We start from the raw sequence: 19,885 nt of genomic DNA, 5'->3' as shown, positions 1-19,885 counted from the left end.
AGATTCGAACCTGGGTTCTCCACGTCAAGGACCAACGCTCAGACCACTGATCTACTGGAGCTTCGACGCTCGCAACTCTTTTTGGGGACGTCTTTTATATTAGGCAAAAACAGTCAAACTGAAGCTTTTTACCTCAAAGAGTGAGATTCGAACCTGGGTTCTCCACATGAAGGACCAACACTCAGACCATTGAGCTACTGGAGCTTCGACGCTTGCGACTCTTTTGGGGACGTCTTTTATATTTGGGCAAAACCGTCAAACTAAAGCTTGTAACCTCAAAGAGTGAGATTCGAACCTGGGTTCTCCACATGAAGGACCAACACTCAGACCACTGAGCTACTGGAGCTTCGACGCTTGCGACTCTTTTTTGGGGACGTCTTTTATATTTGGGCAAAAACAGTCAAACTGAAGCTTTTTACCTCAAAGAGTGAGATTCGAACCTGGGTTCTCCACATGAAGGACCAACACTCAGACCATTGAGCTACTGGAGCTTCGACGCTTGCAACTCTTTTTTGGGGACGTCTTTTATATTTGGGCAAAAACAGTCAAACTAAAGCTTTTTACCTCAAAGAGTGAGATTCGAACCTGGATTCTCCACTTCAAGAACCAACACTCAGAACACTGAGCTACTGGAGCTTCGACGCTTGCAACTCTTTGGGGACGTCTTTTATATTTGGGCAAAAACAGTCAAACTGAAGCTTTTTACCTCAAAGAGTGAGATTCGAACCTGGGTTCTCCACATGAAGGACCAACACTCAGACCATTGATCTACTGGAGCTTCGACGCTTGCGACTCTTTTTTGGGGACGTCTTTTATATTTGGGCAAAAACAGTCAAACTGAAGCTTTTTACCTCAAAGAGTGAGATTCGAACCTGGGTTCTCCACTTGAAGGACCAACACTCAGACCATTGAGCTACTGGAGCTTCGACGCTCGCAACTCTTTTTTGGGGATGTCTTTTATATTTGGGCAAAAACAGTCAAACTAAAGCTTTTTACCTCAAAGAGTGAGATTCGAACCTGGGTTCTCCACTTGAAGGACCAACACTCAGACCATTGAGCTACTGGAGCTTCGACGCTTGCGACTCTTTTTTGGGGACGTCTTTTATATTTGGGCAAAAACAGTCAAACTGAAGCTTTTTACCTCAAAGAGTGAGATTCGAACCTGGGTTCTCCACATGAAGGACCAACACTCAGACCACCGAGCTACTGGAGCTTCGACGCTCGCAACTCTTTTTTGGGGACGTCTTTTATATTAGGGCAAAAACAGTCAAACTGAAGCTTTTAACCTCAAAGAGTGAGATTCGAACCTGGGTTCTCCACGTCAAGGACCAACGCTCAGACCACTGATCTACTGGAGCTTCGACGCTCGCAACTCTTTTTTGGGGACGTCTTTTATATTTGGGCAAAAACCGTCAAACTGAAGCTTTTAACCTCAAAGAGTGAGATTCGAATCTGGGTTCTCCACGTCAAGAACCAACGCTCAGACCACTGAGCTACTGGAGCTTCGACGCTTGCGACTTTTTTGGGGACGTCTTTTATATTTGGGCAAAAACCGTCAAACTGAAGCTTTTAACCTCAAAGAGTGAGATTCGAATCTGGGTTCTCCACGTCAAGAACCAACGCTCAGACCACTGAGCTACTGGAGCTTCGACGCTTGCAACTCTTTTTTGGGGACGTCTTTTATATTTGGGCAAAAACAGTCAAACTGAAGCTTTTTACCTCAAAGAGTGAGATTCGAACCATTGACCCACTCAACCAATGAAACTAAAGAATTTTCCACTGCAAAAGTGGGATTTGAACCATGATTCTCCACATGATGTGACACACAGACCACTGGCACTTCAACACTTTGGTTTGGACTTTTGTCTTTTGTATTTGAATAAAACCAGTGAAACTAAAGCATTTTTTGCAACAACAAAAGGTTTGAATCAGGATTTTAATCTCCATGTAAAGAAGCAATGCTCAGACTGCTGAACCACAGAAGCTTCCTAAAAAACAAAACAAAAAAACACCAAAAGTGCTAACACTTTTACTTGCACATAATTTTTTTACCCGTTTCTGTCAATGTTCAACCAAAAACACATTATAATAAACAATTACATTTATTTATTTAGCTCACACTTTTATCTAAATAAATCACAGCCACGTGACTGAAACGGATCTTTTCACAAGCATCATGTGATCTTGGTCAGTCAGAAGCTTCTGCTCTGAGACTCATTGATTCTTACAGGATTAATCATCTTCAGTGTTTTCTGATTCATGTCGAAAGATGCTCAGTTTTGTTGTTTCTGAGCTCATTTCAAGTCTTGTATGAGCTGATTTATGTTCCAAGAGTCTCCAGAGACTTTATTCACACGACACTATATTTAACAGTGACTGTTATGAGATCTTGTGAGAATGAAAATCATCAAGACTTACTCTTTGATCATATTACTCGTTAAATGTACAAATTTGTGCAGTTGATCACTACATGCTGAAATTTCATCAAAACAAAAATACTAGATTCTGTTTTTGTCTGAGTGTCACATGACATGAGTGCTTTTAATGAGGAAAGTACATCTAGGATGTGATGTGATTTTCATATCAGAGTCTGAACGTGAGTTTGCAGTGGATGAAAGATATTTTTATTTGTGTACTGAATGAATCATTTACAATATGAATAAGTCCATTTGGATTTCATGTTGACTTTAATACTGCAGCATTCAGAACAACAGGAGCAGATTCTGAAAGCTGTTCCCTCATCCAGACACAAGATCGACATGAACTGAAGCAACACAAATAATGTCTTCAAACACAAACAGGAATAAAATGAAGCAGTTCAAAGGCACAGAGCGTCCGTTCTGAGGCATCTCACTGAGTCACATCACTTTGGTTTGAGATCAAGCTGACTTTAAGAGCTCAAACGCTGTATATCCAAACAGATGTTCCTGTAGAGGTCAGAGGTCAAAGGCCGTATTTCTTCCGAAGGTCTTGAACTGAAGGGTCTGTCAGACTGGCGCGGTGAATCCAGTCAAACAGCTCCTGCAGCACTGAAAGAAGAAAAGAGATTATTATTCGGCACTGTGGAAACGACGCTCGGTGTGTGTGTGTGTGTGTGTGTGTACTTTTCTTCTCCGCAGGCGACATGAACATGACGGCCATGTCAAATCTCCTCACACTCGCCAGGCTCCTCAGGACGGCCAGCAGAAGAGACGCATCTTCATGTCTGAAATCACAGAGTAAATGCTGATTTTCTTCCAGCTGATGAACAATAAACACACTTGACAGCCAATCAGAATCAAGAGCTCGAGCATTTAAAGAGGCAGACGACAAAACTGCAGCGCTTATAATAAACAGAAGGATATTGTGTGCTGGACGGACGCTGTCATCTGTGCGGTTTCGTCTCGTACTCACTGCATGTAGAAGCTGTGGAAGGTCTTGAGCATGAGGTTGAGAACATCAGGCTCCAGAGAGTTCTGGAAGATCTTCGGATAAGCGTCTGGGCTGATTTGCTGAAATAGTGAAAGATGCAGTGAGAAGCACAGATAACGGACACGTGGAGACGGTGGGCGGCACTGACGGTACCTTTAAATATCTGTAAGTGGATTGTGGGTGCCGGCTGATCTTCCTGAGGTCGGCCTCCAGCTGAAAACTGCTGCTGGGTGGAGGAGGAATGGATTCAGGACCTTCAGACGAAGCCCTGAAAACACAAGAGAACGAATGCGTCAGACTCACTGCGGCCTCATGGTCTGATCACGTCTGTTCATCAGATCACCGACCTGGACGGAGCGCCGGAGATCACCTCGATCTTCTGGATCTTGGGATGGGGTGAAGACGTGACGGCGTGAGTCTCGACGGATGGTGTTATCTCCTGTATGTCTATCCTCCGTAACGGTTTCTGACGGGACACAAGGAGCTTTGACTTAGTGCTAGAGGTGAATAAATCAAATAAAAACAACATCAATTCACAAACTCACGGTGGATCTGAGATGTTCAGGTTTGCTGATGGGCTGGATGGTTCTTCTCTGTGTGTTCTCCACTGGATCCATGAGACCGCTGGTGCTCATCTCCTGATCAACACACACAGATCAGACTAGGCATGTGACAGTATAAAATTTTCATGTTGCGTTCAATTGCTGAAGCTTTTATCATGGTATTATCATGATATTGAAATAAGTTGCAAAAAAAAAAGTGTCATAGTATAACAGGTTTAAGAACTCTTTTTGTAATAACATAAAGAACTCTGAATGTTTAAATACAATACACAACAAAATATAAAAAGTAAAATTTTCAAACAGATTAAAGTGCAAAAGAATTAGGCTATAAAGAACAACAGGAAACACTTCACAATAAGGTCTCATTATTTAATGCATTAACTAAGATTGAGCAATAGCTACATTTGTTACATAAAGTATTATATTTTATTAATGTTAGTTAAGAAATACAACTATACAAGTATTTTTCATTGTCAGTTTGGTAATAATGAATTAACATGTTAATTAATGAAGCCGTATGTCTCAAAGTTTTACTGAACAATAACAAATAATCAGAACATTTCTAATCATTAGAGCATGTTGTAGTACAGATTAAAATATAAAAATGTTTACGTTTGAAAATAAATAGCCTATTAAGTCTTTACGTATTTAGTATTTGGTGCTGTGATGAACAAAACTGAGATTACAAAAAAAAAATTTTAAATTTTAAAAACTTCACTAGAGCAGCTGCTTTGTTTCCGGGGTAACCGCTGCATTTCTGCTGTTCCATCAGCGCCCTCTGCTGTCAGAGAGTGAACGCGCACTTTCATTCAGCTCGTCTCATTCACTAGTGAGCTTGATTACATCTGAGCGCGTTCCTTTGACGCAGAATACAGTGGTGTTGTGCAGTTTTTATGGTTGATGGGAAAAGTAAACTTAACGCATTATAAAAATTTTAATAATTGGTAATAAATTATTATTTATGGTATTTTGAAGTGCCCATGATAGCAATATCATGCATATTCATTATCGTGATATATCGCATTACCTATTATCAGCACACGTCTAATCAGACTAGAGCTGGTTATCAAGTCGCAAAAGTCTGATTTAAATAAATATTGAGCAGAAAATCACAGAATTGTGCAACAGAGATTCATGCAGATCTGTATCACGTACCGCTGTGAGTTTCTCGATCTCATTTATGGCTTGTTTGTTTCCCGGCTCGAGCTTCAGAACCTGTTCAAAATCTACAAACAAACATAAAAAGTGAGTTTTCCTCAAAAACATGGATTCGGCTGTGAAAAGCGACTGAACTGATGGAACATCAACCTTCTTTGGCTTCTCTGATCCTCCCTAAAGCGGCTCTGGCTGTCGCGCGTCTGGCGAAGGCTTTGGTGTACGTGGCGTCCAGAGCGACGGCCGCGCTGCAGTCCTGCTCCGCCTCACTGTACCTGCAGAGAAACACCAGAGACTTACAGACAGAACACACTGCAAAACAAGTATGCACTTGGTAGGAAACATTTCCTCACTTGTGGAGTTTGAGGTACGCCATGGCTCTGTTAGCGGGCAGCAGGGCGTTGGTGCCGTCCGCCTCCATTCCTTTAGAGTAGCACTCCACGGCCGCCTCGTACTTGCCTTCTTTAAAGTAAGCATTTCCCTGGCACATCGAGAAACAGAGCGTCAGCGTTCATATCTGATCATCTGCTCAATCACATGATGATTAAGAGACGCGTCTCACCCTGTCTTTCTGCACGACAGCTTCCTGTTTTCTCTGCTGTTCCTCCAGACGCTGCTGTTGTAACGGATCCACCGCCGGCGCAGCAGCAGCGGGAGTAACGACCTCGCTCTTCTCTGCCGTCTGTCCGCTCGATTCCAAGACCTGAAGCGAAGCAACGATAACTGACGGAGAACTACAAGCATTTCTGAAACTGGATCAGTAACACACCTGCTGGAGTTTCTGGATTTCACTCCGCGCCTCTGAGTTTTCAGGATCCAATTTGAGAACCATTTCATAATCTGGATGAACAGGATGAGCAGAACTAGATAAATGTTTATTATACTTCCATCACAAACCCTGTATGAAGATGCTGTGATCTGCAGACCTTCAAGAGCTTCCTGATGTTTCTTTAGAGCTGCGCGTGTCGCCGCTCTCCTGACGTAAGCTTTCACATATTTACTGTCCAGAGCGATCGCCAAATGACAGTCCGACTCCGCCACGGCGTACCTGCGGCACAGAAACTCTCACGTCAGGAATGATCCATCCAAACACACAACTGAATGAATGATGGAGACATACTTTTTCAGTCTGAAGAAACAGGCCGCTCTGTTAGTGGGCAGGACGGGGTTGTAGGGATCGGCGTCCATCGCTCTGGTGTAGCACTCGATGGCGCTGTCATACTGGCCGTCCTTGAAGAACTGATTCCCCTGAGACATCACAGACACTCATGTACGACTGTATGAAAGCATATTTCATGATGAATTCTCAGTGGTGACGTCATACCTTCTCTTTCTCAGTGAGCGCCAGATCTCTGTCCACCTGAATCACTTCAGAGTCAGATTCATTGGATTGCACTGGGCTCTCCTCTACATCCATGGACTCCAGAGTCTTTTCCTGCAAACAAATAATGTTCATTTGTTGGGGTAAAGCATTACAAGCATGCATTATGTCATCAGATTACTTTTGTGTTGTAATGTGTAAAGTAACGCATTACAAGTAATGTGCATTGCGTAATCAGATAACTTTTTGACGTGACCTGTAAAGTAACGCAGTACAAGTAACATTCATTACATAATCAGAATACTTTTCGATGTAACGAGTAACGTAACGCAGTACAAGTAACATTTATTACATAATCAGATTACTTTTCGATGTAACGTGTAAAGTAACGCAGTACAAGTAACATTCATTACATAATCAGAATACTTTTCGATGTAACGTGTAAAGTAACGCAGTACAAGTAACATTCATTACATAATCAGAATACTTTTTGATGTAACGAGTAACGTAACGCAGTACAAGTAACATTCATTACATAATCAGAATACTTTTCGATGTAACGAGTAACGTAACGCAGTACAAGTAACATTTATTACATAATCAGATTACTTTTCGATGTAACGTGTAAAGTAACGCAGTACAAGTAAAATTCATTACATAATTAGATTACTTTGTGATGTAACGAGTAACGTAACGCAGTACAAGTAACATTTATTACATAGTCAGATTACTTTTCGATGTAACGAGTAACGTAACGCAGTACAAGTAACATTTATTACATAATCAGATTACTTTTCGATGTAACGTGTAAAGTAACGCAGTACAAGTAACATTCATTACATAATCAGAATACTTTTCGATGTAACGTGTAAAGTAACGCAGTACAAGTAACATTCATTACATAATCAGAATACTTTTCGATGTAACGTGTAAAGAAACGCAGTACAAGTAACATTCATTACATAATCAGAATACTTTTCGATGTAACGTGTAAAGTAACGCAGTACAAGTAACATTCATTACATAATCAGAATACTTTTCGATGTAACGTGTAAAGTAACGCAGTACAAGTAACATTCATTACATAATCAGAATACTTTTCGATGTAACGTGTAAAGTAACGCAGTACAAGTAACATTCATTACATAATCAGATTACTTTGTGATTTAACATGTAAAGTAACGCAGTACAAGTAACATTACATAATCAGATTACTTTGTGATGTAACGAGTAACGTAACGCAGTACAAGTAACATTCATTACATAATCAGATTACTTTTCGATGTAACGTGTAAAGTAACGCAGTACAAGTAACATTCATTACATAATTAGATTACTTTGTGATGTAACGTGTAAAGTAACGCATTACAAGTAACATTCATTACGTAATCAGGTTACTTTTGTGATGTAACAAGTAACATGACACATTACAAGTAACATGCATTACATAATCAGATTATATTTGTGATGTAATGTGTAAAGTAATGCATCACAAATAACATGGATTAAAATGTGTTATAGGGAGTAACGCATTACTTTTAAAAGTAACTTTCTCCAAAACTGTTGTTGAAATCATCACATCATTCTGCATTAGTGTGGTCATGAATCAGAATGCAAAATCATATTACCACATCAAATTTGTCCCAGGCCTGATAATCGTAGGATTTTATCCGCTGCGTCTGTGTTTGATCTTTCAGACCGCCGCCGCCGTTAGTCTGTCGTTTCACCCTCTTCTTTGTCTTTTTATAATCTTTGTTCCTTACCGGCGGGAGTGTTTTCTGAAATAAAATAAAATCTTAAGTAAACAAAGACCCAAATCTTTCTGATTTCATCTCAGAATCTCAGAGTTTTACTGGTGTTTCGTTGGTGTTCCCGGTGCGAAGCTGCTGGTCTTTCTTCTTGATCTCTTCCTCCCAGTTGTTCAGCTCCTTCATGAAGCTCTGCAGATCTTCTGCGTTCTGTCGCATCTGAATCTGCAGCTCCACGGCTTTATTTCCCGACATCACGGCGCTCTTCTAACGCTCTCAGACCACATCAGACAAACAGACATTCCCTGAAACACATTAGAAAACAATCACAAACAAAACACTACAGGCAAAACCTCTGTTTTTCATGCACTGGTCAGTTTTGAGCTCTGTTTTGCTTACGTAACATGTCTTCTGTCAGACCAGTGATGTGATTATGATTTTAACATGTTCTGTTATTGCCGGTAAAAAAACAAAACAGTTTTGTTATGTGGTTGCCATGGTTACAAGTGAGCGTTGTTATGCTATAATGTGCTCTCATGTTAATATTTAGTACGTATGAGCAGTGATTATTTCATTACATGATTATTTTCGCAGATTTTACAGTAAAAAAACAACAACTTTAGTAACTACGGTATGTTGGCGGAAGCTACGGTTACCATGGTAACTATTTAACAAGGAAACTATCAACAACGTGGCACTGAAAGAGACACTTAATCACAGATTAATAAGTGATTCGTCAAGAAATTATGGATCTAACGTTAAATAAATAATATTATAGCCTCCATAAGTCTGGCAATCCAGAACATTCGCTGTATCTGCGAGAGACAGTAAGAAACCAGAATATATGTCTAAAATACAGAGATAAATGATTCATCTAACGTACACACATACACTGATAATTAACTCATAATTAAGTTATCTGAAAATATGTTTCAGTAAAAACTCTTGTACACACACTTAAATGTTTAACTGCTAATTATAAACGTTTCATAAACGCCTGTATAGAGAAGCTCATAAGGATCGGTTTAAAACAACAATTTTAACAGCAGTAAATATCAGAACCAGAGATGTGTGTGTCATACCTGTGATGATGATGAAGAAGAGTTTTGATCAATAGTTTGTGTTCAGCGCCATGACAGCACAAATTCCTCTGTGCGCATGCGCGAACGAGCGTCTTACGTAAGACACGCGCTGCTCGTGCATGTTATGGCGCCGGAAAAATGCAACAGTAGGTTCCGGAACAGTAAAAAAATATTTACAAATTATTTTTTCATATATTTCCCGACATATATAATTATAAGTGATATTGATGCTGTATTCATTCATATATTTTTATGACTGTCATTATTGCGTATGTCGTTTGGTTTCGGGGCTTTTATTTTGAAAAGACAAAAACAGATACTTGACTGCATCTTATTTTGAGAGCACGCGACTTGTGCGGGACATCTCATCTCGAACAAAAATCAATTATTTAAAAAATAAATAAATCGTACACTAAGTAGATTAAGTGAACTTCATCAGCTTTAATAACTGAAATACTTTAATCCTCCGTCGCCTGCTTTCAATCACGTGACTCAGTGACGCACGCGTGACCTCTGCGTACACGCGCACCACAGAGCAATGGCTCAAAGTAGAGCTGAAGAAGATGATTATAGAAATAAACAGCCGATGCACGAGCAGCAGCAGGGCGAACCAAAGCAGGAGGACTACGGCTACAGCTTATACCCCGAGCGAACCGGCAGCAAGTACAAGCAGGGCTCGATCGGAGAGAGTCTGTTCACCTTTAAGCACAAGTGTCACATCATGCTGCAGTTCGCCATGGACACTAGTAAGGGAACATCCTCTGTGCGCGTGCATGCAGCGCACTGCTTACTTGCTTAAAAAATATATTGTTTCTAGGGTGTGTTTAATAACAGTATTCAATAGACTTTATTTTAAGAGCTGATTGACATGTTCAAGATCAACTCTATGCTGTATGGAGGCTCATTTGTGCCACAAGAGAGCATCAGAATTATGACAGTCATATTTATGAGATCAAGCATAAAAAGTCTTAATTATGACATAGAAATAAAGTCGAAATTGTACTTTCTATTTTTAATATTATAATTTTGACACTTTATCTCAGATTTGAACTTTTACCTAATTTCTATTTTAATTTCATAATTAGTGTCATAATTTTAACTCATAATTTAGATTTATTATAATTATGACCTTTTATCTCAGATTTCTATTTAAATCTCATAATTGTCATAATTTTAATTTACTCAAAATCATGATTTTTTATCTAATGTTCATCTTATAATTTTGACATTTTATCTGTTTTGAACTTTTACCTAATTTCTATTTTAATTTCATAATTAGTGTCATAATTTTGACCTTTTATCTCAGATTTCTATTTTGATATCATAATTGTCATAATTTGAATTTTTAATCATGATTTTGACTTTTTATCTAATTTTTATCTCATAATGTTGAAATTTTTTTACATTTTATGTCAATTTTGGACTTTTACCTAATTTTACCTTCTAACTTTTACCTTTTACCTCTATTTTAATTTCATAGTGTCATAATTTTGTCTTTATCTCATAATTATGACTCATAATTTTAGACTTATCATAATGTTTATCTCATAATTTTGACATTTTATCTGTTTTGAACTTTTACCTAATTTCTATTTTAATTTCAAAATTAGTGTCATAATTTTAACTCATAATTTAGATTCATTATAATTATGACCTTTTATCTCAGATTATTATTTAAATCTCATAATTGTCATAATTTGAATTCTCAAAATCATGATTTTTTTATCTAATGTTTATCTCATAATTTTGACATTTTATCGGTTTTGAACTTTTACCTAATTTTTATTTTAATTTCATAATTAGTGTCACAATTTTGACTTACTGTCATAATTTAGACTTTTATCATAATTTTTAATTTGTATCTCGTAATTTTGACTTCTCATAATTTCTATTTTAAACTCATAATGCCATAATTTTTATCTCATATTTATGACTCATAATTTATCTCATTATGACTCAGTATGTGACGGTTATAACATTGAGATTTACCAAAGCATGATTTTTGGTCTCACGGGCTTCCATACTGTGCAGTGCACTATGAAGTGAACGTGCTGTTCAGTGTCAGTCTCTCTGTCGCTCAGGTCCGTACGCTAAACTTCTGCTGGCGGCCATGAGAACCTCCGGCTGGTAAGAGAGAAGCTTCACCTCAGTTTCCCTCAGGCGTCAGTGTCTGGCATCACATGTCTGTTTGATGTCTTCTCAGTGCAGTTCATAAAGACAGACATTTCTCATGTGAGGACTGCGACGGGACCGTCAGCGGCGGGTTCGACGCCGCCACCTCTCAGGTGAGTCGAAGAGAGCGGCTTCACGAGCCCAAACACATGCTGATATGGGTCTGAACGGAGCGGGTGTGTCGTTGCAGATCGTCTTGTGCCAGAACAACATCCACCAGCAGGCTCACATGAACCGAGTCGTCACGCACGAGCTCATCCACGCCTTCGACCACTGCCGGGCTCGAGTCGACTGGTTCACCGACTTCAGACATCTGGCCTGTTCAGAGGTGAGAGATCGGACCGTCTGTGGGAAAGCCCTGACTTCATCTGTCAGACGTTTTAAAGGGTCTGTGTTTGTTCACTCTTCAGATCCGTGCCGCCAATCTGAGCGGAGACTGTTCGTTCGTTAACGAGGTTTCCAGATTTAACTTTGGCCTCAAAGAGCACCATCAGGTAACGCTTCTGCTCCCGTCGCTCGCTGTCATCCGGTCAGATGGTGTTTTGAGTGTCTGGATTGTGTTGTTCCCGCAGGAGTGTGTGCGGAGCCGAGCGTTGCGCTCCATCCTCGCCGTACGCAAGGTGAGCAGGGAGGAGGCGGAGCGAGTGGTTGACGAGGTGTTTGACAGCTGCTTCAGTGACCACGCCCCCTTCGGACGCATCCCACACAGCAAGAAGGACGCCAAGTTCGCCTACAGGGATTTTGAGAACCGGGACCGCTACTACGCAAACCTCTGATGCTGCGGCATTAAATCTTCGTTGATGCAAAGTCAATCTCACGGAAAGACCGAACTGAAGGAGGAGAGAATATCACTCCTCAGAGGAACATGTTGTGCTGAAGGAAGTGTGTCATGTAATTAAAGCACATGCTTGACTTTTTCATTACTGTACTAAAGGTTTGACAAGAAAAACGTGATTGATGTTGTTCTTCTGTGTCCATTTGAAAGAGATGGAATTGTTTATTGGTTGTATAAAGTCAAATCTGTCTTTGTCTATCAGATCAGGTTTCTCTGATATGAGACTGAAAACCAGGGCAACTGCCTCACAATGATATGATAGTTTTAAATTCAAATAATTAAAAATGAATTCAACATTATTTTACACGAGTATATTTCCCTATGCGTTTGAAAGGTAGGCGGATGTTGCGTCACTGATCCACACGGTGGCGCTGCTGCACTTCATATTTATGTCTGGTTTGATTTTGGACAAATGTGCTCCAGTATGAGCAGAATAAACCAGAAGGGGCTCATGTTTCCATATTTAACTCTATGGAAGCTCCACATAAGGAAAAAATATGTCAAAATTATGACTTCATTTTATGTCATAAATAATTGTGATTTTACAAAGAGCATGATTTTTTTCTTATGTGGTGGAAATGAATTTATTTTGAGGAGCCATAATTCTTCTGTCCTACATTTAAAACACTCATATAAAGCGGTTCTTATTATGTGCAGGTTGTTTGTGAAACATTAAAAAGCAGTTAATATAGTCCTGTGGCGCAACAAAATTATCTATAGATGTAGATTTTAGAGCTCATATTAATTGAGAGACTGTATTAATTATTTGTACTGTTAACATAAATTTTCACACCACACGACCATTTAAAATGAAATTATTAAATAAAACGAGAATTAAACCAAAGTCCCTTTAAGACGAGTCGTTTCACTCGGCGGCCATCTTAGAAACGCCTCTCGGACATCAAATTCTATAAAGCTGTTTGCCAAGCTTTCGATTAAATCTCCAATGAAAAATGACAACAACTGTCTCATAACTTATTTCTAAACGCTCGAAACGTGACAAAAAAATGCATTTTTCAGGCTGGATCGACCAGAGCTTCTAACGGCCGCTGCAGTGCCGCGATTCTACCAATCGGTGATTGGCTCTTATTTAGAAGGCGGGACTTTTCCCGCCACTTTCTCCCATTCATAATAAGAGTGCGCCGTTTTTCTATATATAATGAAACTACATACATTGATAATTCATGTTGTTCAGGCCGCAGATCACGTGACTGATATTCAGAGCACCATCGCGAGTGTGATATTGCTTTTACACGACAGTTAAAAACAAACTAAATAACACTAAATCTCCATTTACTTTGTCTGTAATAAAACAGTTTCAAATGAAGCCGCAGGAGTCGGTTGAGTGAATGATTCAATGACTCAGCCATCGCGGGAGTCGCTTGTTCTGCTTTATATGAATCAGTGTTGAACGAATCATTTGAATAAATGACTCACTCATTTCCGCCACCTACTGGAGCAACGATGTAAAATTCCCTCCACTAATACACAGACTGACAATGATTACACATCATTGTATCTTTTTTTTGTCACTAGTAATATATATATTTTTAATTTATTAAATTATAATTTAGTTTAATAATTATTTTTATTATTTATGTATTTTTACAATGTTTTTTCTCTAAACCCCTCCTTCATGGTAGTACCATTGTCAAAAATGCACAATATAGTTTTGAAAGTGTTAAAGTTCTGCTGTGTTTCAAGGACGAGGGTCGACATCGTCCTGCTTAAAGTCATCAAGGTCACAGTGACCCAAAGCCGCTGCGCGAGGGAACAGGCCCGACGACCCCAAACGCGCTGAAGCCGAATAAAGTGCGTCCCTGCTGACGGCCGCGGATCTCTGTCACGCTTGTGAGCTTCACGCTGCAGGCGGAATGAAGCGGACGGACAGCAGAGCCACGAGACGTGAGGATCTAACCGGTTCCCCGACACTGAACACACTTTATCTGGTGGTCTAAATGAGGACAAGGACAACCGCCATGAACATTTGTGTCCTTAACACCAGTATTATCTTATAGTTTAAGCTCTTTATTTAAACTCAAACAATCAAACAGCTGCACGCCTAGTAACACAAACTCGTTTGCAGCGAAGCTTCTTCATCTGATCAAACAATGAGGTCTGACCCGTACGCCGTGACCTGCGCCGACCTCACATCAGCAGGAGGTTCATTAGCGGGGAGTCTGACCTCCACCATCATCAGCACATCTTCTCATTCTCATTAACAACAGAGATGTGACGGCAGGTCAAAGGTCACGGCTCCTGCTGCCTCTAATCAGGCCTTCAGTAATTAAGAGTCACTAAAGTAAACACACTAATGAGTGCACTAACGACTCCATCACTGAAACAACAGGGACGTTTCGGCATAGTAATAAATATAATAACTGGAAATTGATAATAATGTAGAATATTACTGGTTGATGGTGTTTATGGAGGCAATATATTCTATTGTTTTGAACAGCTCAGGTTGTTTTTAATCGTCTTTTCCAGTAGGTGGCGCTAAAGGAGCCTTTAATCCTCACATTAAAGGCCTCTTTGTTCTTCACACACACACTGACGTGTGTAAACTTGTCATATTTCAGAAGTTTGTGGCTTTATTCTCACTCACCAGCAGTTTTCACTTAATGCTCTAGTGAACGTCAGCCATCGTGTGTTTTGTTCCACTCTCTTCTGTGATTGGCTGGCCATCCTGATGGGGGCGGAGCCTCTATTGGTGAGGCGGGGTCATCACAGCTCATTGGCAGGCGAGTTTCTGTGATTAGCTGTCAGAAAGGAGTCTGGAGCTCTTATTTATTTTGGGAAGAAGAACCTCCTGACTGCCAGAGACATTCACATCACAGCAGTGTGTGAGGAGATATTACACACACGCACGCACACACACACACGCACACACACACACACGCTCGCACACACACACACGCACACACACAGCTTTTTGTTCCGCAGAAGCATCAATATATCATTGAAGTATTATAAAAATAAGAAAAATGTCAAAAATATTAACTTTATATAGTATAATAAACATAACATGCAAAATTAACAGAAGTATCATAAAAAAAATCATAAAACATTTAAAATATCGTAAAGTATCAAAATCATCAAATATATCATACATCAAAAATATCAAAATGTTATAAAAATGTATCAAAAATATCATAAAACCATCATAAAAAATAAATGTATCATATTATATAAAACAAATATAAATCATAATACAAAAACCCCTTTAAAAATCATAAAAATATAATAAAAGTATTATAAAAAATATAAAATAAAAATATCAAAAATAATTAAAAATGATCAGTAAGTCATTATGTTTTTACATTACTATAACTCATCAAAAATAGTAATAGTAATAGTTCAAGTCATTTCAAATAGTTTTTTTTTTTCAAGTAATAGGAGATTCAACTCAATTTAACTCTTAAATGGAATATAATTTAGGTTGAAATGACTTGTACCGCTAGAAAGTACTGAAGAGGATTAGGGCAATAATAAAAAAGTAAAACCATCTCGAGATTAAAGTTGTTAAATTTCGAGAAAAAAAACTTCGAGATACAAGTCGAAATAAAATGTTGAGAATAAAGTCATTAAATTACGAGAAAAAAGTTGTTAAATTACGAGAAAAAAGTCGTTAAATTATAAGAAAAAAAGTCGTTAAATTTCGAGAAAAAAGTCGAGATACAATTTTGAGAATAAAGTCATTAAATTACGAGAAAAAATTTGTTAAATTATTAGAACAAATTCGTTAAATTACGAGAAAAAAGTCGTTAAATTTCGAGAAAAAGTCGACATAAAATGTTGAGAATAAAGTCGTTAAATTATGAGAACAAATTCGTTAAATTACGAAAAAAAAGTCGTTAAATTTCGAGAAAAAGTCGACATAAAATGTTGAGAATAAACTCATTAAATTACGAGAAAAAACTTGTTAAATTATGAGAAAAAAGTCGAGATAAAATGTTGACAATAAAGTCATTAAATTACGAGAAAAAAGTCGTTAAATTATGAGAATTTAACGACATTTTTCTCATAATTTAACGAATTTGTTCTTGTAATTTAATGACTTTATTCTCAACATTTTATTTCGACCTTTTTTCTCGAAATTTAACAAGTTTAATCTCGAGATGTTTTTATTTATTTTTATTATTGCTTGGCCCTAATCCTCTTCCGTATTCAAACGTCCATCAGTTCATGAGCTGAGAAAAGCTTCTGAGATGAAGATTAATAATCATCTTCTGGGCTGTTTGACGTCGACTGACTGCAGAGAATGTTTTTCGTCTCCTCCAAACCCCTTCAAAACCACTTCTGATGGAGAACGCAGATGTTTGCTCCGAGAGCACGTGGAAACGGTTTGAGAACGAGACGAGGATTTAAAGAGGGAGGAAAAGAACAATGAGGTCTGATTAGTTGATGTTAGGAGTGTTTAGTTCATGTTAACTGATGGAACATTAAGTGTCAAAGTTTCAGTCCGTAAATCAAAACTGCTTTGGATGTTGTTGGTGCATGTTTCTGAAATCACTGTCAGTTTGACACGAGCAGATCTGTGGTGTTACGTGTGTGTGTATTACTGCAGATCACAGACTCTGAACAACCTGAAGATGTGTGTGTGAGAGTGTGTGTATGTATTTCTGGTCCATAATGGTTGACGGATTCACTGTGAAAGAAGGTTTTGTGGCTCGTCCACCTGTGTTCAGCAGGTTTGGTAACAATCACACGAGTCCGGAAAACCAACATTACTGAACCATTAGTGTAATAACAGTGTTTCAGTCCTCTCTGCAGGAACACACACACACACACACACACACACACACAAACACACACACACACACACACACACACACACACACACACACACACACACTTCTGAGAGGAGGGGAATATTCTCAGAGAACATCATCTTGAGTCATATTTGAACTAGTGTTAATTACTTATAATCGCATGCAGAAGAGCAGCGTGAACATTCGGCTGAACATCTGACGACACAACCGTAACGATGGAGGTGTTCGTGTGTCTGAAGGAATCGTTCCAGAGCGTCTGGAAAACATCAGGGAATCGTTGAGAGCGAGCGTGTGATGGCAGCTCTTATTTCTGGAGTCTGATTTCTCCTTGGATGCTGCTCATTTGGCTTGGAAGCGGGACGAGAGAGAAGTGACAGTATATGTGAGTTGGCCGAGCTCCGATAAACCAACAGAGGAGCGTCTGTGAGCTCCAGCGCCTCTTCTGGGTGGGCCGGCGTCTCGGGGAGCGTTCGGCGAGGGAAAGTGTTGTGTTCAGACAAACATCAGACAGACCTGACACTGATCCTTCACATCCATCACCATTCCATGATACCTTTAGAATGTTTTATATTTTAATGATAATTATGTGATGCTTTTATAGTGTTTTATAAAAGTTGCCCTTATAAAAGGCAAAAAGTGCCCTTGGAAATCGAAACAAGTCATTATGGAAAAGTACAGTTTTTCAGTTTTATTCTGGCTTCTCTGAATCCTGTCCTCCTTTTAGGTGTTGTAGGATCTTCACCGAACAGATGGTGTTTGATGCGAGGCTCGCACATTCCCACCTGTGCCGACGGTTTACAAGAAACCACAGAGAGATTCCAGCGTCTGTTTCCCACATTTCTACAGAACACTCGCAGTCAGACATCTGTACATCTGCTATTAATCGCTTCAAGGAGAGGACAGGACGGACTCGAGATTTGAGATGTTTGATTTCCATCAGAAACCAGAATTATAAGCTCACAATTCTGACTTTTTCCTCACAAGAGTGCTTATATCTCACTATCTGTACGAAATGAAGTCAGATTTGCAAGCTCTAAACTCATAATTTTGAAAAAATGTCAGAATAGCAAGTTATAAACTCGAAATTGTGAGAAAGTCAAAATTGCTAGTTATAATCTCATAATTGTGAAAAAAATCAAAATTGCAAGATATACTCAAAATTGCGAGAGATAAACTTTAAATTGCGAGAAAAGTCAGATTTGCAAGCTCTAAACTCATAATTTTGAAAAAATGTCAGAATAGCAAGTTATAAACTCGAAATTGTGAGAAAGTCAAAATCGCCAGTTATAATCTCATAATTGTGAAAAAAAATCAAAATTGCAAGATATACTCAAAATTGCGAGAAAAGTCAGATTTGCACGCTATAAACTCATAATTGTGAAAAAATGTCAGAATAGCAAGTTATAAACTCCTAATTGTGAAAAATAGTCAAAATTGCGAGCTGTAAACTCGAAATTTCGAGAAAAAAGTCAAAATTGTGAGAAACTTGAAATTGCGAAAGTCACAAATTGCGAGATATAAACTCATAATTGTGAAAAAAAAATGTCAGAATAGCAAGTTATAAAATTGTGAGAAAGTCAAAATTGTTATCTCATAATTGCGAAAAAAAATCTAAATTGCGAGAAACTTTAAATAGTCAATTTTACGAGATATAAACTCATAATTGTGGAAAAATGTCAGAATAGCAAGTTATAAACTCGAAATTGCAAGAAAGTCAAAATTGCGAGTTATGATCTCAATTGTGAAAAAAAAGCAAAATTGCCAGATGTAAACTTGAAATTGTAAGTCAAAATTGCGAGATACTCATAATTGTGAAAAAATTGTCAGAATAGCAAGTTATACTCAATTGTGAGTCAAAATTGCGAGCTATAAACTTGAAATTGCAAAAAAAGTCAGATTTGCACGCTATAAACTCAATTGTGAAAAGTCAAAATTGCGAGATATAAACTTGAAATTGCGAGAAAAAAGGTCAGATATGCAAGTTATATTTCTCGCAATTATGAGTTTATAGCTCGCAATTTTCACTTTCTCGCAATTATGAGTTTATAACTCGCAATTTTTACTGTGACGAGCAGGGCGGGCGAGAGCCGTGAGGGAACGGCGCGAGGCCGGTGACGCGAGTGATAATGAGCGTCACCTGCGAGGCGTGCCGGCCTCGAGTCTCTCACGGAGGAGCTCCGGAGGCATAAAAGGAGGAGCGACATCAGTGAAGGACGAGAGAGGACCAGGCCTGGATTTTATTTTATGTTTTATTATGTTTGTGTGGCCGGCAGACGTCCGCGAGGGTCTGCCGGCATTACTTTCGTTTTGTTGTTTGTTTATTTTTGAATTAAAGTTACGTTGAATGTTCGCCGGTTCCCGCCTCCTTCTTCCCATATCTACTAACCTTGTTACATTTACTTTCTCGCAATAATGAGTTTAAAGTCAAAATTGTGAGCTATAAACAATTGCAAGAAAGTCATAATTGCAAAAAAAAGTAAAAAAAATTGCAAGATATAAACTCGAAATTGCGAGAAAGTCAGGTTTGCAAGTTATAAACTCAATTGCGAGAAATAGATTCAAAATTGCGAGATATAAATTTATAATTGCGAGAAATAAAGTCAGAATTGCAAGATATAAGCTTGTAATTTTGATAAAAAGTCCGAAATGAAAGTTATAAATTCGTAATTGCGAGAAATTGCGAACTATAAAAAAATATTTTGACAAAAAAGTAAAAATTGAGGGGGAAAAAGTCAGAACCATCAGATAAGTCACCATTACATTTTTAATTTATTCTGTGGTGGAAATAATCTTGCATAGATTCTCGACTCTCTAAACGTCTGGGAC

The 19,885-nt window shown here is 38.6% G+C and overlaps 2 protein-coding genes across 3 annotated transcripts; one reads left to right on the top strand and one right to left on the bottom strand.

Annotated features, from left to right (window-relative positions):
• Positions 1-2,581: 2,581 nt before the first annotated feature.
• rpap3 (RNA polymerase II associated protein 3) lies at positions 2,582-9,401 on the bottom strand. Of its 2 annotated transcripts, none has more exons than XM_067391331.1 (17): positions 8,598-9,203; positions 8,304-8,503; positions 8,079-8,228; positions 6,454-6,564; positions 6,250-6,377; positions 6,056-6,177; positions 5,899-5,969; positions 5,692-5,832; positions 5,483-5,610; positions 5,283-5,404; positions 5,130-5,200; positions 3,957-4,049; positions 3,759-3,877; positions 3,565-3,679; positions 3,394-3,491; positions 3,105-3,205; positions 2,582-3,029 (listed from the first exon to the last, which is right to left on the bottom strand). In XM_067391331.1, the coding sequence occupies exons 2-17, from the start codon at positions 8,451-8,453 to the stop codon at positions 2,944-2,946; spliced, it is 1,806 nt and encodes a 601-aa protein (XP_067247432.1). In that variant the 5' UTR covers positions 8,454-8,503; positions 8,598-9,203; the 3' UTR covers positions 2,582-2,943. The 2 variants fall into 2 exon arrangements, with proteins under 2 accessions (XP_067247432.1, XP_067247431.1); XM_067391330.1 differs by lacking the exon at positions 8,598-9,203 and adding an exon at positions 9,281-9,401 and having other exon boundaries at positions 2,583-3,029.
• A 288-nt stretch (positions 9,402-9,689) lies between these two features.
• On the top strand, positions 9,690-12,607 carry atp23 (ATP23 metallopeptidase and ATP synthase assembly factor homolog). Its single transcript, XM_067391333.1, has 6 exons — positions 9,690-10,026; positions 11,362-11,407; positions 11,484-11,565; positions 11,643-11,780; positions 11,863-11,946; positions 12,025-12,607. Exons 1-6 carry the CDS (start codon positions 9,819-9,821, stop codon positions 12,226-12,228), a joined length of 762 nt encoding a protein of 253 aa, XP_067247434.1. The 5' UTR covers positions 9,690-9,818; the 3' UTR covers positions 12,229-12,607.
• Positions 12,608-19,885: the final 7,278 nt, after the last annotated feature.

This window comes from Chanodichthys erythropterus, chromosome 8, assembly GCF_024489055.1.
Source record: "Chanodichthys erythropterus isolate Z2021 chromosome 8, ASM2448905v1, whole genome shotgun sequence".
Taxonomy (NCBI): domain Eukaryota; kingdom Metazoa; phylum Chordata; class Actinopteri; order Cypriniformes; family Xenocyprididae; genus Chanodichthys; species Chanodichthys erythropterus.
This window is presented reverse-complemented; position numbering and strand designations above follow the sequence as displayed.

Bases quoted from the DNA above. Each gene is read 5' to 3' on its own strand.
- rpap3 (XM_067391330.1), bottom strand. From the start codon at position 8,453: ATGTCGGGAAATAAAGCCGTGGAGCTGCAGATTCAGATGCGACAGAAC. The intron at 6,565-8,078 runs GTAATATGATTT...ATTTGTTTGCAG, and splicing joins CCTGGGACAAATTTGATGTG to GAAAAGACTCTGGAGTCCAT. The intron at 6,378-6,453 runs GTATGACGTCAC...GTGATGTCTCAG, and splicing joins CGCTCACTGAGAAAGAGAAG to GGGAATCAGTTCTTCAAGGA.
- atp23 (XM_067391333.1), top strand. From the start codon at position 9,819: ATGGCTCAAAGTAGAGCTGAAGAAGATGATTATAGAAATAAACAGCCG. The intron at 10,027-11,361 runs GTAAGGGAACAT...TCTGTCGCTCAG, and splicing joins GCAGTTCGCCATGGACACTA to GTCCGTACGCTAAACTTCTG. The intron at 11,408-11,483 runs GTAAGAGAGAAG...ATGTCTTCTCAG, and splicing joins GCCATGAGAACCTCCGGCTG to TGCAGTTCATAAAGACAGAC.